At 41.7% G+C, this 20,977-nt stretch overlaps 1 protein-coding gene across 1 annotated transcript; it reads right to left on the reverse strand.

The window, feature by feature from the left end:
- Nucleotides 1-217: 217 nt before the first annotated feature.
- LOC141018905 (uncharacterized) lies at nt 218-20,930 on the reverse strand. The gene is made up of 22 exons (XM_073493653.1): nt 20,754-20,930; nt 16,872-16,949; nt 16,689-16,754; nt 16,188-16,339; nt 15,998-16,082; nt 14,722-14,896; nt 13,281-13,440; nt 11,560-11,662; nt 7,405-7,503; nt 6,520-6,576; nt 6,357-6,425; nt 6,180-6,269; nt 5,980-6,089; nt 5,288-5,798; nt 4,777-4,869; nt 2,607-4,673; nt 2,214-2,361; nt 1,905-2,022; nt 1,634-1,793; nt 1,362-1,463; nt 680-766; nt 218-493 (listed from the first exon to the last, which is right to left on the reverse strand). Exons 1-22 carry the CDS (start codon nt 20,877-20,879, stop codon nt 353-355), a joined length of 4,797 nt encoding a protein of 1,598 aa, XP_073349754.1. The 5' UTR covers nt 20,880-20,930; the 3' UTR covers nt 218-352.
- Nucleotides 20,931-20,977: the final 47 nt, after the last annotated feature.

Here is a 20,977-nt window from a genome sequence, read left to right on the forward strand (position 1 = left end):
AACACACAAAGTGACCACTTGTTTTTTTATGATAATATTTTGTAAATACACAAAAAACTGGCAGTTTCACAGGATCATTTCAGGAGAAATCAATGTAAATTACAAACTCAGTGTCAAAAATGTTAATAATTGGTCCAGACAGACGAAACACAACAGACAGACGACATAAAACATGTTCTTTTTCTTTTAAAAATTGAAAGCTGAAAAAAGAAGGATGGATAAGAGAGCCTGAATTTATTAAATAAGACATCAGCCCTTATGAAAGGAAAATATTTTTCATTTTAAAAACATTTCTTGTGGGTGAAACTAAACGGAGAACACTTTAAAGTTACAGTGAAAACAAATGAAATGTTCACGGCGACGTCTCGTCCAGAGCGCGATGAGCGAGCCTCAGGTTTTCTCTCAGTTCGTCCATGTCTCTCTCTGTTTTCGCCCTCACCACACTCAGCTCAGTGTACATGTCCTTGTACTTCTTAGTGGCGTTCCTCTTGTCCTGAAACGTGACGTATGGAAAACCAATCAGGTCATTATTCATGTCATTTTCCCGGCTGTTTAACGTTTTATGTCTCCTCAAGGACACACTCCTGTACAGCGACTATAACGTCAGTGTGCATCCGAGTACGCATTTTTATTTATTACGTTTATATTTAATATTCCAGCTGCTGTTTGTGAGTCTCACCTTTTGTGCCGACTGCAGTTCGTCCTTCAGAGACGTGATCTCCTGCTTCAGACACTGAACCTCAGACTCCTTCACTCGCAGGGTGATCTGAAATATAAAGATCAAATAATCAGCTCATATCTTTAGAAAAGGTTAAAGAATTAAACAATTTATTCACACTGATAAATCACATTTAAGTGCTTTAAAAGGCTTGATGGTGAACAGTATTGTGTCTTGGGTGACATCTAGTGGACAGACACACATGAAAAAATGATGCATTCATGTAAATCAACCTTGAAGCCGGTAAATGAAAGTGAAACTATAATACTATAATATAAAACTAAAATAGATCCCACCTGTTGATCCCACACAAAGTTTAAAAATTCAGATTCAGTCTGAAAGTAGCAACAGCACACTGTAAAAAAAAATGTGTCCTGCAATTAAAATGATAATTAAACCTGCAATAACTGACTTTTGTGTCCACTTGGAGGAAGCAGAAGTAACAGTTTAAAATGGCATTTAATGGACATACTCAAGTAAAGGGAATATTCTTAGTTAAATAAAGTGTGTACTGGTTTCCTTTTATAGAAAACATCACGGATGGAAGGTCCTGGATGGACAACAGTTCCCTCTCATTTTCATTTGAACTGTTTCCTTCCTGTGTTTTCACCTCTGAACAGGAGCTAATGAAGATGAGACTCACCTCCATTTCGTACACATCCATCCCCTGATTGAGCGGCAGAGCGTCCTGTTTCGCCAGAGAACAAAGTCTGGTGATCTCTGCTGCGAGGTGGCCGCTTAACTCCTGGACGAGTCAAAAACAAAACACAACAATGAGGCTTCTCACTTTATTTTATTTATTTATTTTTTTAATTATTGGGCTGAAAACAACAACAACTACCCAACTCTGTGGGTGTTACTTGTGTAGAAGAACATGTAAAAGATGTATTAAAGAGTGTGTATCGGAGCTCTCACCTGGTTTCTGGTCCTCAGGTCCTGGTTCTCCTGCTGACACTGACACAAAGCTTTCCTCTCAGCATCCAGAGCCTGAACCAGATGTCCGTTCTCCAGACACTTCAGAGAGAACTGCTGCGACAAAACCTCGAGCTCCCGCTGGTACGACGTCAGCTCCTCACTTCACAAACACACACAGACTTTTCATGAGGACATGATAGATGAAACTTCTTCTGACCAGAAAAAAACAGAACAATATGTGGACTTAAGCATTTTTTCCTGCAGGCCGTACCTGTGCTGTCTGTAAATGTCCTCCAGGTGAGTGTTCCCTGTGCTGTTCTCTGACTGACACCTCTTCTCCACCTCCCTCTCCAGCTCCAGACGGTGGGCGTTCTTGATGGCTTCGATTGCTGAGAGAAGAACGAGGTGATACAAGATTTCATGAGATTAATCGAGGATTATTGATAAATATCAGATGCAAATCCAAATATACACAAGTACAGGAATGACACAGTACGGGATCCATAACAGCCTCAAGCAATTTTTTAGATTTTCAAAATAAAACATGTTGCTAAAAGTACTGATGAGAGTCTCTCCTCACCGGTTGCCGTAGCAGCGCTCTCCTCATCCAGCAGTTGGTCTCTCTCCACCAGGAGGCGCTCTACTTCCTGTTGGTGTCGACGCTGCAGCTCCTCCACGACCTTCACGTGAGACTCCTCCATGGAGGTGAAGCCGCGCTCACACGTGACCTGGAGGAACAAGAGATGGTCACTACTCAAAATAGTACTTGAGAACAGTGTAAATTGTACATATTCCATCATCTTTTGACACAAATAAGTTTCATTTTTACTGCAAATGAATATCAGTCCCAAATAGCAATTTTCAGTCTCCTTGATTGCTAAAAATCAGTATCGACCCAGAAATAAGTCATCAGTCGAGCCCTAGTTTCAATATTGGACACCTTCAGTCTTAAACTACAAACAGCTCAACCCACCTTCAGCTTCTCCATCTCCTTCTCATGTTGCGTCTGAGCAGAACTCATTTTTCCATCAAGCTCTTCTTTCATCTCCTCCTCCATGACCGTCAGCTGCTCCTCCAGCTCCTTCACTCTTCTCCTCAACTCTAAAACTTCCTCTGTCTCAAAGCTCAGATCTGTTTCCTCGTGTGATGCGTCATTTTTCTCTGTGGTTTCATCTTCTATCTCCTGAACACCTTCAGTACCTGAAGGTTGAATTTCCATAAAGTTGAGCTCGAGGGACTCGAACATCTCTTCTTCTGGTGTTTCATCAGCTACCTGTGACATAACATCCGTGTCCTGTGGGTAAATCTCTTCTGTCTGGCAACACACATCCATCGTATTGCCTGAAGACAATGAATTTTCTTCCTCTAGGTTTGACAAGACTTCTCTTATAACCCTGTTTTCTTCCGTCAAGTTGACACAATTGCTGCAGATGAGAGAAGAAGTGAGCTGTCTCTGTTTGGTTTCCTCCAGCTGCTCTTCATATTTGATCTGAAGCCGGTTTAAACGACAGCAGTACAACGCTTCAGTTGCTGCAGAGTGCATCAAACCGGACCAGGGATGCTCCGAAAAGTAGAAATTAGAGATTCTGTCGGCCATCAGCTGGAGTTTGTCCCGTGTGGAGGTGCTGACGGAGGAGGCGAGGTGGTTCAGCAAAGACATTTTCAGCTGTGTTACTACCCTGAAGTGTTTAATCTCAAACATCCTGCTTTCATCTCCTGCAGTATTACAAATAATATCCACATCTATCAAACCTTCCCTCCCTTCGTCTGTCTCAGGAAGAAGATCATTCCCTAAAAGAAGCATCTGTTTCTCCATTATCATTCGTTCTGTCGCCTCAGTGAGAAGCACTTCTTCAGGACTCAGTTTGTTGAGCAGTGACCTCCAGAACTCCTCCTCCCACTTCAACCGATTCACCACCGTCGGCTCCATCTCTTCACTCTCCTCCTTCCTCAAACCAACATCCAACTTCTCGACCGCCTCCAGTAATTTTCCCAAAGCATTCAGCCTCATCACCACCCCCTCGATCACTTGCTGGATCCTTTCTTCACCAGAAACATGTCTGTTGCTCTCTACATCTTTCGACCTTTCCTTCTGCAACTCTTCATTCAGCCTCCTGATATCGGCCTCCGCCTCTGCAGCTGTCTGGCGGCAAAGTTTCTCAGCCTCCTTCAGCTCCTCGTTCTGTGTCTGGAGCTCCGTCAGCTGAAGCAGATATCCCTCCTCTTTTTCTGCACTTTCGTTTTTCTCCTGTCCTGTGACGTTGAGCTGCAGCAGCGCCTCCGTCTCCCTCAGATTCTCCTCCAGGGAGGCGATCAAGTTCTGGGCCTCCAGGAGCTGCTGGTTCCTCAAATTCAGCTCCCTCTCCAGATCTTCATCCCCTGTTTGTTCCAGCTGCTCCACCTCAGGGAGGTGATGTGGTTCGGTGTACCTGCTGCTGAGCTCTGCTTTCAGTCTCTCAATCTCGCGGTCTGCCTCCGTCAGCTGGTTTAGCATCTCCTGGTTGCGCTGGTTGAGAGCCTCGTTCTGGCTGGTGAGCAGCTCCACCTCCTGGGAGAGCCTCCTCACCACCACCTGGTCTGGAGGAATGTGGTTCTCCACGCAGCCGTTCAGCGAGGTGTTCTCTTCCTCTTTAGGCTTCTCCAGGATTAAAGAGCCATATTCGCTGTTATTTATTTGTGTTTCTGAGCTGACAACCTGCTGCTCTTCTCCATTCAGCTCATTCTGGTGGTTGGTTTCTCCATCGCTCTGAGAAAATACAGGTGATAATAAAGGTGAAGCTTCTGTCTCAGGAAGTAAATCCCTCAGTTCCTGGAAGTTTCCCTCTGTGTCGTGCAGCCAGATTCTGGGTGTCTGAGGTGATAATGAAGGCGGTTCGAAGCTGAGCTGCTCCTGCATGCTCTGTCTGATGATGTTCTGCTGTTGTAGGAGCTCTCTGGTTTCTTTGTACGTGTCGCTCAGGGTCTGTGTGTGGCTGTTCAATGGGTTGTCGTTTGTGTCCAATAGGCAAAAATCTGCTGCAGAACTCAGAGGAGGGTCCAGCTTTAGAAAAGACAATAGACAAGAAAGAAATAACAGAAGGATTAGCTACTGAGGCACAGAAAAATATATCAAACACTGAGAAAAGGCCCAAACTGTGTCAGACCTGCTGCTGGTAATATCCTGCTGTACTCAGCTGAGCCTCAAGCTTCAGTCGATGATGCTCCGACTCTGCCAACTGGGCCTTCAGATCCTCCACCTTCAAGAGATTAAGTCCAAAATTCAGTTGTTTTTGTCTCCAACTCATGAGAAACTTTTTTGGCAGTTAGTGACAGTTAGTGTAGGTGAAGGACTGAAGCATTACTCAGGTGGTGTGAGCTTTTTTTTTTTTTTGTTAAAAACAAAACCAAAAACTTTGTCAATAGAAATGTGGTCGATGAGAATGTTGACACTGACCCAAAGTGCCAAAAATAGCTAAAAAGCTTGTGACATTTCTCTTTAGTTTCACCACAGTAAGCATTACACAGGGTTTACTCCTTTGTCAACATAACATATTGGTTGGTTACATGGGGTTAACCCTGCTAGCTTCTTGTGTGTACAGAGTCCATTTAATATCCAATATCCATTTAAAAAATATTTATATTTGTGTGCATATGGACGAGGCTTGAAGCACTCACCCCCGTCCTGTAGCTGTCCAGCAGCTTCTCCATCTCCACTGACTCTTTCTCTTCAGTAAACATCGGGACCGTCTTCTCCAGCCTGAAAATCGTCTTCTCCACCAGCTTCCAGCACTCCTCTATGTCTTCCTCCACTTTCAGCTGTGATTTTGGGCTCAGTGCTCTGACACAGTCATCTTCTGTTTCGTCTCCGATCACCTCCCAGCCCAGAGAGATGCCCAGCATGCTCTCATACCTCCTCCTCCTCTCCTCCCTCCTCTTCCTCCTCTCCAGGTCGGCCAGCTCCAGCGAGCACAGAACTTTGGTCTTCTGAAGATCTGCGTCCAGAGTCGGCTTCTTCTTCTGAGGCCTGAACTCGGCCCAGTCGAAGGTTTTGTAGCGTCCTTCACGCCGTCGCTCCATCACAGTCCTGTGTTTGGGGTCTCTGTCTGTGGAGACGTCAGCAGAGGGAGAGTCCTGAGTCACGTCTGGTTTGGGGAGAGCTTCAGGTGGGCCGAGGTGACCAGGTAAACTGTGGACAACATGAAGGTGTGTTTAGAGAGAGGACAGGAAATTACCAACATGTAGAGGACTGTGCAGCCTTTCTTATTCTACTGTTTAATTTGTCTTATTTTATTTTAGCTTCATTTAATCTTATATGAAATATATAACAACAAAATCAAATGTAGATTCACTTAAATTTACATGACTACCTGGCGACATCAGGGGCGTTAGCTGGATGTACGTTTTTCATCAGAGCCTGGATCCAGTTCTTACGAATCCCTGAAGTCATGGCTGACAGTGTGTACACACCTTTAGGGGTCTAAGATATAAAAAAGAACAATTAACTGATTGTCTTCACCATGTAGAAGTCAGATGTTTTGTCTGTTTATTTTAGAAACGGTTTTCTTACGTGGATCTGGAAGCCGTAGTTTCTTTGCACCTGGTACTCAGACACATTAAAACACTTTGTCAGGTCGATTTCTCCCTCGAGATCTGAAGCCTGAAGAGAGAAAACAAAAGACATTTCAACGTCTTCTTGAAGGAAACAATTCTTACTTGTGGTCGATTAAATTCAATATCAAAATACCTCCTCAGCTATTGAGTCCTTGTAGAACCTCAGACTGTCAGTCGACAGCACAAACCAGAATTTCTTCCACTAGAGGGCGGCAGACGACAAATAAAGGTTAATGTGGACGAGAGGAAGTTAACAAATCCAATGTGAAGAAATTATTTAAATCAAAATAGTTTACCTGGTCGTTTTCATTCAACTTCACCATCCAGCCTTTCTTAAAGTTTAATAAATCAGGCTGTAAAGAAAACACAATGTAAACATGAACATAAACAAATAGTAACAATCTTCAGACTAAATGTAAAAACTGTGAATGAAGGGTTGTGTTTATTTGTGTCACTTTGTATTTAAGTGGATCTAGTTTGTTATGAGTTATTTATATATAATTCATCTAACTGTAGTTAATATATGTGAGACTTTTCCCGTTTAACATTTCTGTAAGCTGTGGAGAAAAATAACAGAGTCCATTTCCTTATGTTAATGTGATTTTGCCACATTTCAGCAGCTACAGTCAAGATTTTGGCTTCAAAGGGGTGTAAATAATGTCTTTTCAACCCCATTTGGGATCTCAGGGCTTCTCAGGATTACACCAGACGAGCTGTATGGAGCCATTTTATGTTTTTCATGTTGTGTCTCCAGCTACTTCAGTTGTTTAGAGAATGCTACAACGCTGTTTTGCTGTGAAGCTCTATTTGTGTAGATGTTTTACTACCTACTGGATATATGATAAATAATGAATCAGTTTTCCAACTGATCTCTCAGCCCACATACTGGTAATCTTCTATCATTTCAGCAGAATAGACAAGTCACTTGTTTCTAGACACTGTTTCACCACCCATGACAACATTTTTCCTGCACGTCTGTCAGAAATGTTTGGTGGACTCCGAAACTTCATCTGACTTTCCATCAGCACATTCTTGGGTGAACTGTTCCTTTAAGGGTTACCGTTCACCACCATTTGTAGCAGCAGTGTGTGATGCTGCCTTTAATTTACAGACAGAAATTATTTGTATTTAGTTTTTTATTTGTTGAAAACTAAAGCGTAGATCGTGTTTTTGTGACTGACCGTCATGACGGTGTCTGATGTCCTGCGGTCCAGAGAGCGGGCTCGTCTCTGAGGTGGGGGTGCTGTGAGCTGGACTATGTCTCCACATGACTGCAGCTTCTGTGAAGAAATCAAACAACTCTTTTCATCACCAGAATATGTTTTCAGGTTCGCGCTGATGTGAAGACGTGACGTGTTTTCTCAATCAGGACGGTGGCAGTTTGTCAGCGCCGCCTGCATTCCATCAACCAGAGTAACCGATAGTCTGGATCCTTGGCAGAGCTGTCAGCTGTAAGGATTAGGCCTGCTGCAGAGCACCGCGGGGAGCCTTTTCTACACTGCCTGTTAAACTCTTACCACTGAACTGCACATGGATGACTGCATTTTGGCTGTGGAATGCATGAAGAGGTTTTAGAGGCTACATAATCCCTGGTACTCTGCAGCTTTTTGTCTTACATTTCAGAATGATGCTACGAGTCCGTGACTCGTGCTTCTTACGGTCATGTTTCATGCTGCTTCGACGGCACGTATCAGAGTCTCTTTCAAGTCTGGATTACACAGCATTTAATGAAACAAGGGTACGTTTTTTGTTTACTTGAGCCTCTGCTATTCAAAAGATTCATTCTTCCCTCTTATATAACCACTTTAACAGGGAAAAAAATGACCACTTTAATCGTTACAGAACATTCTTTGTGTTTTTTTTTCTTCTTCTGGCATTTACGTTGAAAACTATCCAAGGACACAACACACGGAGGAACACAGTGATCCGACTGCTGTGTGAACTCTTTTTTTCCTTCCAAACAATCGCTGACCGCTGCAGACAGAGCCTGTCCTCTGTCTTGTGAAGAAGCCTCCCGAAGCTGTAGGGGGGGAGAGCCAGGGGGAGGAAGAGGAGGCTGTCTTGGGAATCTCAGCTCAGAGGCCTGAATGAACTCCGGACAGGCTCTTTTGACCTTCTCCTGGCTACCAAAACAAACGCACCCAAAGACACATAAATCATCACGTGGGATAAAATGTCCTGCTGGTGCATTTAAAAGATAAATCCTCTGGAATGAGCCAGTCTGTTTAATCAAAGATTAACAGCTGCCACAGTGATGACCATCTGTGTTGCACTGTCAAGATGATTGTACTGTGACGGACTGTTTCTGCATCAGCTTCAGCCACTAAGAGGCGTTTTTAATGAAGGCGACTCATTCAGTATTGTCTTGAATGAACCAAACTAACTCAACCAGGATTAAACTGTTTTATAACTCAGAGCTGATGTGAGCAGACCTGAAACATCGAACACTGATTACACCAAGTGAAGCATTTCTCCTCTTTCTTTGCCAACAAAAATAAAAGAAAGATTTTGGTCAAGTTTTTATCTTTTAAACTACATTTCAGGCTTGTTACCAATATACACCTCACACCCACCACTTAGTCCTACCCCTCAGTTTTGCGTGTTCACATCTAGGTGTTGGTGTCCTGATTGTTTTTGATTGTTACAATTCAAACTGAGGGTTGTGAGAAATCTGCCGTTTCAATGTATTATGGTCCTTTTCTTTATAACAAGCATAAAACAATCTACTAGTTTGATAGCCTATAAAGCACCGCTAGTGGCCATTGTAACATGTAACATTACATACTTATGGATTGATCAGATCAAATAAGTTGGTCCTATTTTTTATTTAATCAACTTTCTCTCATGATTATAATTTATGGTGCTATAATGCAGGGGTGTGCCTGTCTTGTGTGCAGCGAGCCGGATAAAAACATGTTGTGAACTCTGGAAATGATTACATGTAACTTTTTTCAATACATTTTGACTTTTCAATGGCCCGGGCAACACGTCGCTGCTCGCTAGGCTAATACGTGAAGTTTCCATACGCAGTAGCTCAAGTTGCCTCGCTGACTCAACTATGACTAGTAATCGTCTCTAGGTCGTTACTAGGGGACGGTCATTACATTCAGGAGTCTGCTGACGTGACTGATTGTTTTCCAGTAATTAGTCAGACCCCATGTATTTCCATCAAAGCACGCACTTAGTATTACACAGTATTTTGAGAGCTAATTGCCCTATAACATTCTGTACATTTTGATTATATCTTTTGTTTTGCTGGTAATAGTTATATAACCGCAATATTACAGGAGAGGTTGAGCTTTCAGGTCGGTCTGTAAACGTCATCAATGACTGCTGATGATGTCTGAGGGTCTTGAAGAGTTGTCTCATTTCATAGGATTCAGATTTCAACCACTACCCCTCGTAACTCTGTTCAGAGTGGTTAGGAAGCGCTCCAGAAAGAGGGGTAGGGGTAAAAATTCTAGTTAACAGCTTTGTATACTGATATCGTCACAGTAATGTATTAAAGATGTCCGTGCTGTCTCGCCATTGCGTCATCTAAAAAGGTTGCTGACCAGCAGATTAAGTCATGGTTTTCGTGTTGTTTTCATGTCTGTGTTCGTCACTAGTAATTGATTTAATCACTCCCTGATGTCTTACTGAAGTAAACCTGGATTAACTGGTCATCTCTCTTTATGTAACACCCTGTGGACTGTTTACGCCTCATGTTTGTGTTTTGTTGATACTGTCACACACAGACAGAAACTTGTTAAGGTCTACTCACCTCTTTAATCACTACAGTCTCGCCTGACAACACAGTGACTATCATCCACAAACAGATGTGCACTTGGGAAGGAGCTGCAGATGGAGGCACGACTATTTGAGCCTTTATCAGGGTCATTAAACACCATCACCGTCACGTGACTCTGCAGTTTCTCGGCAGAGTTTTGAGATTCTCGTAAAGAGTCCTTGAGAGTCACAGCTCCCGACCCTGTATCTTGTTTCAGGTCTGAGGAATCCCTGGAAAAATTCTGTAGGAGGAATGTCGTCTCCCAGATTACAACACACAACAGGAGGCGGCCTGAACGCCTTCAGGGCATCAAAACCAGTTCTGTTCACAAACAAAATGCAGCTCCGAGTGAATCACCGCCTCTCTCCCACCTGCTGACACATGCACCCACACACACGGGAAACACATGCCTTGACACGGCGGGATCGACTCGTCCACGCGTTTCATGCCAAACTCTCATCACCTTCTGTTTTGTGAGCCACTGAAACACTTGAATGAATCCGGTCTCATGTTTACACTCACTGGCTGACTGATGCAAACAGTCCCAGTGAGGAATTTAAGATATTTACTTGTCCAGCCGTTCACAGTGTTTGATCAGGTCAGAGCCGTGTCGTTAAAGTGACGTCTTTCCCTGTAAAACACCTGGCTGTGTGAGTCATGTTCAAGTCCAGTCCAGCCCACAGCTCAGCCCAGTACAGACTGGATACAGCTGGATACAGTCACTGGTCTGAATCATGACCAACCCACGCTAAGATTAATCAGCTTTAACTATTTTTGTATTTGTTCAATCATGTGACAATCACATGACAGCAAACAACCACAGCCAGGGGATGGGTTTTTAATTGTTGACACTGATGTTAAACCCATTTTCTTATTTCAACGACTAGAGACTGATCGATTGGAAAAAATCTGTTTCACGATTATAATCCATTAAATTAGTAACAAACAAAAAGTGCAGTTTTAGTAAAAATGTAAGAAATGAACTGATAACATCTCTTAAGCAGGTGATATGCCCTTGACATACATCATGTTTTGGTATGTGTTTACTCACAAGTTACACAAGTTTACTCAATGCACTTCTTTTTCAACTCGAGCTAAGTTTCCTTTGGCAGTCGGCGCTACTGCCGGGATAGCGAAGTCAGCAAACGAGGCTTAATTTAGGGTGGATAAAACTTTTAAATATTACCTCATCTGTTAACATGTGTACCTGAGTCACATCGGATGGATTATCATCTGGGATGGTGGTTATTTAATGGTGCATTAATCACTAGCTAAACAAGTTTGACCGCAGGATCATTTGTGTTTATTCGCCTTACTCATGCAGTGTTTATCTGCCGCAAACAGCCGGATTACTTTACTACATTAGTCGTGAGCTGACATTTGACAGCACACATGGAGGGTGTGTCTGTATTTGAATTCAGTTGGGTCTCTGACTCAACTCAGCACTCAGCAGAGACTCTGCTCCTCTCTCTTTCTTTTCCCCTCTCCTCTCTGTATGGATGGATGGCTCAACCTATGTAGAGTGAAACGTAAACTGTGATATTAAACGTGCACTTTGTGTTGTTACCTCTCTTTGTTTGTTGGTGCGAGCTTCACTCCTGCCCTTCCTGGAAACAGCTGTCCCATCCTCCTTCTCTTTCTCCTCCAATCCCAGCAGCCTCTGTGTTGGGCTGAAGAAAACATGAACAGCTAATGAGAGAAAAACTTCACCTGGGACAAACACATTGTGTTTACAGTGCGAGTGACCCCGCTAACACTCAGGTGGTTCTGACATCATTTCCAGCAGCGTAACACTGAAGATGACAGCTTGATAATAGACTCCAAACAGCACCTGAGCAGCAGAAAAGAGCCCAGAGGACACTCAGGACGGATCTTTCTCAAGAGTGTCACCACAGCTGTTGTTGCTGCTGTGAGACTGAATGGGAGCCGACGTCTTCACACTGGTGTCAGAAGTGTTTAGTGCAGGAAATACACAGGTCCAAAACCCCAAAGTAATCTGATATAATGTAAACACAACTAAGAGACGATGAAAAACAACGCTGTCAGGTAAAAGTTAGGTTCAGGATCTATTTCTTGATAATATCGTTATTTTGAATTCTTTAAGCTTTAATAATCATGTAGTGAAAATAATATCACGACAGCACTAATATAAACCAAACTTCATAGCAATCCATCCAACAGTTGTTGAGATATTTCACTTAAAAACCACAAATGTGAACCTAGAGATAAAGACAATGGCTGATTAAATTCATTAGAATTTATCCTCTGGGGACCACGAATGTCTGAACAATCCAGCCAGTAGTTCAGATGTTCCACTCTGGAGGTGTTGGATCCAGAGCCAAGTCAACAGCATGGCTAACAATTATAATTTGACATAAAAATATTAAATGCATCATCTTCTCATACACTAATTGTACCATCTAGTGAGAGTTATTAACTCAGTTAAGTTAGAGAAATTTCATCAGAGTAATTCTTTATTTAGGAACCTTCTTTGTTAGCTTGCTGAGTTAAACTTGTTCTTAAATTTAAATTTGGATAATGATGGGAGATTTTTCTGTTTTCAGAATATTTGACAGGGTATGTTAAAACATCTGAACTGATGTTGAACTCTGTCTTCATGTTTGGACCTCAGCCAGCTAGGTTTCTTTTTCCCGTTCAGTACGTCATAAATACAGTAACGTCGTGATGTTTTATTGTCGCTCTGCCTCTGGAGGCTGCCGACAGCTCCGTGCCCTCAAACTGAGCTTTCAGCTGAAGTCTCGTTCCTCTGACAGGCAGGCAGGCAGACAGACAGCGTTAAGGTCCTGAGAAACAATGCAGCAGATATCTAATTACACCAGCGTTTTGGAATTTCTGGCCTTATTTGGGGGGCAAAAGTATTTTCTGTTTTTTGTTTCCCAAAAAGGCAATGAGTGAAGAAATGATGTATTCTGCTCACGTGACCCCGTTTACATGCTGCTGGGGCACAAACTGGGAGGGTTTCTGTAAGCTAAATTTAAAAATGCGGCAGTCAGATCTCTAATGGAGGGGTAGAGCGTGAGCCTTTGATCTGGTGTTTAGCGGTGTGTGATGGCTGTTCGGCTTTATACTGGGGGGGAAGCAGAGAGGCAGTGGATGTCCTTTGTGCTAATTGCTTGCACATTTACCCCTTTTCCTCTGCCAAGGCCCTTTAAACTGCTGTTACCAGGAGAATACAGCAAACACATGATTATAAACACCAGACTGCTGCCAAACACAACATATAGAAGACTTATTTACACATTCCTTTAATCAATATTCATCTCCAACCTTTTGTCCCGGCTCTGGTTCTTGTTGTTTGTTGATGTTTGGTTGTTGTTTGACTCAGTCAGCGGGTTGTTACTGTTTCCACTGGACACCAAGTCCAAGGAGCCAAGTGGACAAATGAGTGAGTCCCTGGACACCGGGCTCAGGAAGGTGGATGTGTCGCCTGGATAAAGAAAGAACCAAAAAGAAGGTTTCTGTTAGATATACTGAGGGCAGGAGCTGTTTTTGGAGTCCATTTCAGATCCAATGTCTCTTTAACACATAACCCCGACTCTCTTTAAACAGCCAGCAGCCAACAAGCTGGATGAAATCATTCTTTTTTAATCACTGTCAGGGTTCAGTCTGCAGCCAGTGGGACAAAACCTCCATTGTTTTCCCTCTTTAACAGTTTACTTAATGATTTCTCAGGAAATTACCTTTAAGTTAAGAAAGTAGCTCAATCAGTTTTTCTAGATAAAAAGATAAAATACAAAGAAGTTTGAAGGGATTCATTGGTGGTTGATTTGTTTTGGTAATGACGATAGAACTGCAAACCATCTTCCATTTAATGTGACAGATAACTAATCATTTTGTTTGAGCTTCATTAACACAATCACAATAAGAGAACTAACTACAAAGACAAAAAACATTAACAACAATCAACAAGGTAAACTGAAGAGGACAAATACAGGAGGAAACACACATCTAATCTAAACATGACTTCAACTTGATGATTAGTGTTTTCTTTGATGCTTAACTCATTTTAAGACATAGTTTGAGATAAAAGAAGAACCTTAAGTCATAAATTAATGTATTTAAGAGTGCTCCTTTCACACTGTCAGTTTACAAACCTGTCTGGAAAAGTCCTTAAACAATCTAATGATTGTTGCTGGAATTCAATGACAGAGCATCATTCATTCGTCCTTGTTTGTCTCTCAGAGGATCCCTTGTGTCTCTAATGAAGCAGCCTATAGGCAGTCAGCAGGAGTTAATCCTGCTCTTTATTACTGGACCTTTCAGACCCTGCAGTAAGTCTGACGCCAGATGGGAGCTGCTGTCCACTTTGTCGCAGCACAAAGCTCCAATGAGGACGAGTACCTGTCCTGTGCTCACCGTCAAGCCTATTAGGACCCGTTTAAGAGCTCTTTTATGGATCATGTTTGACTTTTATGATGCCTGAAGGTTAAAGACGTTTCCTCCAGTCTCACAGTGTGTTTCTGTCTGTGTTTATGTAACTCTGCTTCCTGTTAAAAACTCCTCCAGCTCCGTTCCCAGGATGACCCATCAGCTCTCAGTCAACTGGTTCAACAAGGGTTAAATGAAATGTATAAGAAGCTGTAAGTGTGTGAACATCTGCAGGATGTTAGGACAGTGAGGGAGGACAGGAAGTGGCTGTGATTGGCTGACGGACATGAAAGCTTCAGTATGTGTGTATGTGTGTGTGTGTGTGTTGCTTCTGCAGCACCTGCAGGGGTCTGTTTCGAGCCCGGGGGATCTGTGTCTGTGACGGTCCACATGGGGGTCTCACCCGGTCCTCTACCCTGCCGGTCTTCCTGCCACCGACTGCAGCTGGACTCTGCAGAGTTCTCCAAGGAGGGAAAACTGGGATCAGTTGCGGCCACCTTTGCTGGACTGGGTTCCTAAAGTTTTGATAGAAAAACAAAAAGATAATTAATTTCAATTTATTTATTTTTTCTTTCATCCTTTCAGATACATTTGCTCTGTATAGTTTGATATTTCTAGCAGCACATCTGTCAGCTGTTTGGTCGAAAACTTTGGTCCGGACTGAAATATTTCAACAACTACAAGATGGATTCAAATTCAGTTTTGTTCAGACACTCATGGCGCCCAGAGGATGAATCTGAGTAGCTTTGATGATTCTGTGATTTTCCTTGTAGTGACACCAGAGGGTTGGGGATTTCTGTGAAATGCCTTGACAACAATTGGATGGATTGTCATGAAATTTGATGCAAACATTCATGTTCCAAATGTTAAAACTTGGGTGATTCCCTACCACTCATCTGGCAGCACCAGCAAGAAAAAAATTAAAAACCAGAAAAACTATTGACATTCCCATCAGCCTCAGTTGTAACTTATATTTAGTGCTGCTTTAGCACACTTCCAAAAGGTACATACTGGTACTGCAACACATCAGGACGAATGTTTAGACAAAAAAAGGAATAACTTAATGTTTTACATTTGCCGAATTTACAAGAGCAGACAAATAATTAAAAGGTATGTCATAGACAACATTTCACAAAGTTTGTGAAGTTTCCCTCTTCTTAAAGAAATCAATAAAGGATCTCTGAAATATCTCTGACGCTGTCTGAGTAACCTTTAAACCGGTCAGCTGTTTGTCTTCTCACAGGCAGGATTAATGTTGGGAAGTGCAGCTGCTGGTTAGCGGTAAGCTAACTGTGTCGTCTCTGAAGTGTTTCTCTAAGCCCTTCGGACACGAGCAATGTGGGTATCTCAGATACTGCGTCTAAATTTAATGACCAAAATTGAAAGTCTATTTCAATCTAGAATTAAAATCCTGACACCCCGAGATACAAATGCAGATCCCATTTTGATACGAGATGTAAATGGGGTGTTAGTCTTTTACTGATCGAAGAGGAAAGGTCAGGGCGATTACATAAACTTCAGGATTCATCCTCTGACAACCATGATTGGTAATCAGACCAGAACTTGAGTAATGTGTGTTTAAACATGTACTGAACCATTGGATGGAAAGTTGCTACCTGGGTGGCAACAGGCTCCACTTTACGTTTTTTCTTCTGATTCTGCTTGTTAGTCCGCAGATACACAGAAAGCTGCTCACTCCACCTGGTTAACAAAGACAGAAACAGCAGTAACACAAGATTAGTGAGGTCGGACACAGGAAGCCTCATTACTTCCTGCTCCTGTGATTTTCTCCAGTTTTATACCGACCCGTTAATGATCTCTTTATTGTCTCCACGGATGAATATTTCCTGCTCCGGCGTGTTGATGCAGAGAGCGTTTCTCTGTCCCGTCCTGGGCTCTGCATCAGTGATGTCTGTGCACAGATTCATGTTCACCGTCCCCTGCGGTAACGTGCTCGGCTGGAGGAGAATCAGAGCATCTGAATTATTCTGGTGACCAAATTATTGAATCTGTGTTGCATCAGAATGGAAATGAATGACAGTTGAACAGAAAGTAGTTTGTGGTGTTAAGTATGCACTGAGAGAGATGAGGGTAGAGATTTGAGGGGATCACAGAGAGAGGGGGATGTGTGCATTAGAGGCTAAGCCCAAATCATCTGCTGTGGTTCTGCACACGACATCTGGCCTAAAGATGCCGGCTGATCCCAACAAACTGTAAATGCAGATGCACGTACAGAGCAGGATTTACTGTACACACTGTATATTTCTGTTAGAAGTCATTATTTGTTTTTCTGTCACAGTTTCTTACCAGTTCATCGAGCGCGAACCTCAGGCTGCCGTCTTCATACAGGATGAAGAAGCGTCGCTGCCATTTCTGACATTCAGAGACACAAAAAACTAAATCACCACAGCACCATTTTACTTCAGGGAAACAAGTCACATAAAGAGCTGATGAATGTGTGAATTTCTGCTCAGTTTCATCATGTCTTACCCTGGACCTCTGCATCGGGTTGTCAAAATCTGTCCCCTCAGGAGCCAAACACAGCCAGCCTCCATAGATGGGTTTAGCCTGTAATTCAGGGAGGTAAAAGAAAAACTGAATAGTGCTCATTCAGCCTTGTTTTGAAGCTCGGGATGCAAAGATATGTCAGCTGATTGGCCCTTGTTGACAGCTCGTAAGGCTGGACAATACTTATCATTGAGTGTGTAGCTGTATGGTGGAGTAAAAAGGCTTTTGAAGCAAAAGGGGAAACAACAAATACAAAATGAACAATGAAAAAAACATCGGAATCAGCATCGGCTATCGCCCAAATTGTGTTTTTAACCATCTTTCTTTTCAACCAGACTTTGACATTCAGTGCGTCGCCAGCTGAGGCACAGACTGTGATCACCCAAGTGAAACAATGAGTCAGCTCTAGTAACTGTTTATACAACCAATTCATTGTTTAAGTATTTTTTTCTGCCAATAATGCCAAACATTCCCAAGTTCCTGCTTCTCAAATGTGATGATTTCATATTTTCTCATCGACTTATTTGATAATAAATTAAATAACTTTGGGTTTTAAGCTACTTCTGGTGGTCGACTTCCACCATCTTCTGTCAAAACTTTTCTAATTTATGAGACTGCACTTGAAAGCTGCATTGTGACAAAGCTTTCAATCAATCCACACTTTTAACTCCAGACTGCTACATCCGAAAGGAAAATAAAGCATTTACACACTCAAAACAACAAAACAAATGCTGCACACAGGCAAAGCAAACTCTCATTATCAGTTCATCTGATGATTATTTGGGTTTGGTCCGTTAAATGTCATAAACTTTTTCAACAATTTCTTCAAGCCCAAGGTGATGTTTTTAAACGCTTGATTTGCCCAGAAGGAAAACATATTAGTTTTACTATTACACAAGATAAAGAAATCAGCAAACGTGCACATTTGAGATGTTGGAAAGTGAATGTGTTGGCTTCAAAAATGGCTTTTCACTTTCTCTTGCAGTTGACTCATCGATTAATCAACAAATCATTTCATTTTCATTTCTACCTGAAACCTTTATCTTTTGGAAGCTTTCTCTGTAATGTCCACAAATGGACCAAGATGTTTTGCCACTGAAGACAAAGAGCAGGAGATTCGCTTTGAATCACTTATAAAACCAGGTGGAATTGAGAAATGTCAAGTCAAGTCAAGACAATGTTATTTGTACAGCGCCAAATCACAACAGAAGTTATCTCCTGACACTTTTAATATAGAGCAGGTCAAGACCTGCACAGAACTTTGCTGACTATGAAAGCAATAAGCGCACAGTAGTGAAGTATTTCACAACATGTTAAAACAGAATAAAGATGCTCCACATTAATAGAAAAGAACAGCCTTTTCTCTGAGCTCAGATGACAGTCACAGTAATGTATAGTGTATGCCGGACATGTGTTGTGTTTGCAGGTTGGCCAACAGCGCTGAAATTACAGGGCTCAGAGAAACCAGGCAGGGGGACGGAGAGTAATAACATATCTCAACAATTTGAGGCATGTAGGATCCGTCATGATGCTTACATCACCTCCACATGACAGACGTGCAGGAACAATGTTTTCAGATGTGGTGAAACAGAGTGTATAGAAACAAGAGAAGGACTTTTCTATTCTGCTGAAATGAGAGAAGATTAACTCTATGTGCTGAAAGATCATTTGGATAACTGATTAACTTATTTTTCATATATCCAGTAGGGCTCTAGGAGATTGTGGTGGAAATATAAAAAAACACCTACACAAATACTTAAAGGAACATTTCTGGAGCTTCACAGTAAAACAGCGTTGCGGCATTCTCCTAAACAACCGAAGTAGCTGGGGACTAAAACGTAAAAAGCAACCAGAAAAAACATAAAATGGCTCCAAACAGCTCGTCCAGTGTAATCCATGTCTCAAGATCCCAAATTGATTTAAAAAGACATTATTTACACGCTGAAATCGTCACTGTAGCTGTTAAGCTAGCAGCGTTAGCGCTCACCCCGTCTGAAGTGAGTGCAGCAGCTCGACCGTGTGTTGATTGAGTAAACTAATGTTTTAAATCAGTTTGGGAGGCTTCCAGAGACTTGGGTTATGAAGGACGAGCTGTATGGAGCCATTTTGTTTTAAAACAAGTCTCCAGATACTTCAGCTGTTTAGGAGAATGCTGTGAAGCTCCAGAAATGTTTTGTGGACTATGAAACTAGAGCCTGACAGATATATATATTGGTTTATCACAGATATATCGGTATTGGCGTATATGTTGTCCAATATGTGCTGTTATATAAACTTTAGTTTTGATCATTATAATGCAGAAAAGATGCCTGGGGTCATTTCCAATGATCACAATCCAAGTGAAGTTTACGGTTTCATTGCACTGATGTCATTTTAGATGGAAAAGTTTATTGTTAAACTGTAAAATAACCGGCCTCTGTTACATATCTTCATCACCAGTGTTTGATAACCACATTTGAGGGATCATTACAAAAATATGTGTGTTTATCGGCCGATATACGAATGTCGTAATCTCCTTCTAATAACAGTATCGGCATCAGCCCCAATTTTATGCTACTTTACAATTTAGAGAAATTGTTACTCCACTCTTTCATCATATTTTCCCTATTTCCACTATATTTACAAAACAGTGGTATTAGGTTGGTACGACTCTTTCCACCATTAACAACTGAAAATAGGGAACAACATACATAACTTAAGATGGTGTCATCGAATTCGAAACTATTAGACGGCATAATCATTTTCACAGTAACCTTCAATGTCAAAACTAGAGGAGGAATTACTAATTTAATTTAAAAGGCTGAACATTTATGAAACATACCGTTATAAGGGGGAAAAAGATTCTGGTATGGATATATCGGCCGATTATAAACACATTTCTTTGCAATGATCCCTCAAATGTGGTTATCAAACACTTGACAAAGATATGTAATAGAGACAGGAAATTTTACAGTTTAACAATAAAATTCATAGTCTAAAATGACATCAGTGCAATGAAACAGTAAACTTAACTTAATATTAAAGCACCCCAAGCATCTTTTTCTACTCCACAAAAAAAGGTTTCCATATCTACGTTTATAGGGCAACAAATACAACACTGCTGATAGATCTGCTCTATTTTCCACCATTAATAACCGAACAAAGGTGACAGCATCCGCAACTTGAGACAGCGTTTATCTAATCTGTCTATCTAAACTTTAATTTATTTATGGAAAAGTATTTTCAGAATAGCCTCAATGTCAAAATTAGAAGAGGAATCACCAGCTGTCACACTAAAAAGCTGAATTTATCTTTTTTCCACGATGCCTCAGAAACCACTTTTGACAGATATCACATTAATGATTGGAAAAACACATCCCAGGAACAGACATTTGGCAAAACATCTTTTCATGACCCATTTTCCACAATAACACTCATCATTTTCAATTGCTCTAATCCTTTTATAAAAAAAATCTAATTTACATTTCAGGGTTTAAAAAGTAAAAAACACATTCCTGTGCTCTTCTGCACTTTATCTGACCTCCTCTGTCCTGACAGTAACTTGTGTTCAGTCACTAAATTTAACAAAATTGTTGATTATCACGCAGCTGCGATTAATGGATCAGATAATAATTAAAGTACAGCTCGAATTACACCTTAAATTCAACATTTTTCACGTTTAATGCGAGAAAAGGGTCAATTAATTAACCGTTAAACGTCAATATAAGAAAGCTAGCCAAATAATATCAAATAAGAGGAGACAACTGAGCTAGTTACGTCGAATGAATTACAAAAAGTTGTGATAAAATGTGTAAAAACTTAATTTTAAAGACGTGATTTTTAAAATTAATCGACCAACTGTCACATAGTTCAACGGTAACTGACCTGCTCCATGTCGCGGTCGTTCAGCAGATGAAGCTCGCGGGACTTGAAGCAGTTCTGACATTTACTTTTATTAAAAATGTTCGCTTGAAATTTGTTACACGGACTCGTCGCCTTCTCCCCCGACATGTTTCAGCCCGCGTCGCTTCTCCTCCGCCGGTCAATTATAGTCCGAACACGGTCCGCTCCGCCGCTCCGGTCCCTCCGGCATTGAATGAAGAAGAAGA

The sequence above is a fragment of the Pagrus major genome, chromosome 23 (genome assembly GCF_040436345.1).
Source record: "Pagrus major chromosome 23, Pma_NU_1.0".
In the NCBI taxonomy this organism is placed as follows: Eukaryota; Metazoa; Chordata; class Actinopteri; order Spariformes; family Sparidae; genus Pagrus; species Pagrus major.

Excerpts from the sequence above, each read along its gene's own strand:
- LOC141018905 (XM_073493653.1), bottom strand. The coding sequence starts at position 20,879 with ATGTCGGGGGAGAAGGCGACGAGTCCGTGTAACAAATTTCAAGCGAAC. Across the intron at positions 4,870-5,287 it reads TGGACAGCTACAGGACGGGG|GTGGAGGATCTGAAGGCCCA; the intron begins GTGAGTGCTTCA and ends AATCTCTTGAAG. Across the intron at positions 2,023-2,213 it reads GAGCGCTGCTACGGCAACCG|CAATCGAAGCCATCAAGAAC; the intron begins GTGAGGAGAGAC and ends TTCTTCTCTCAG.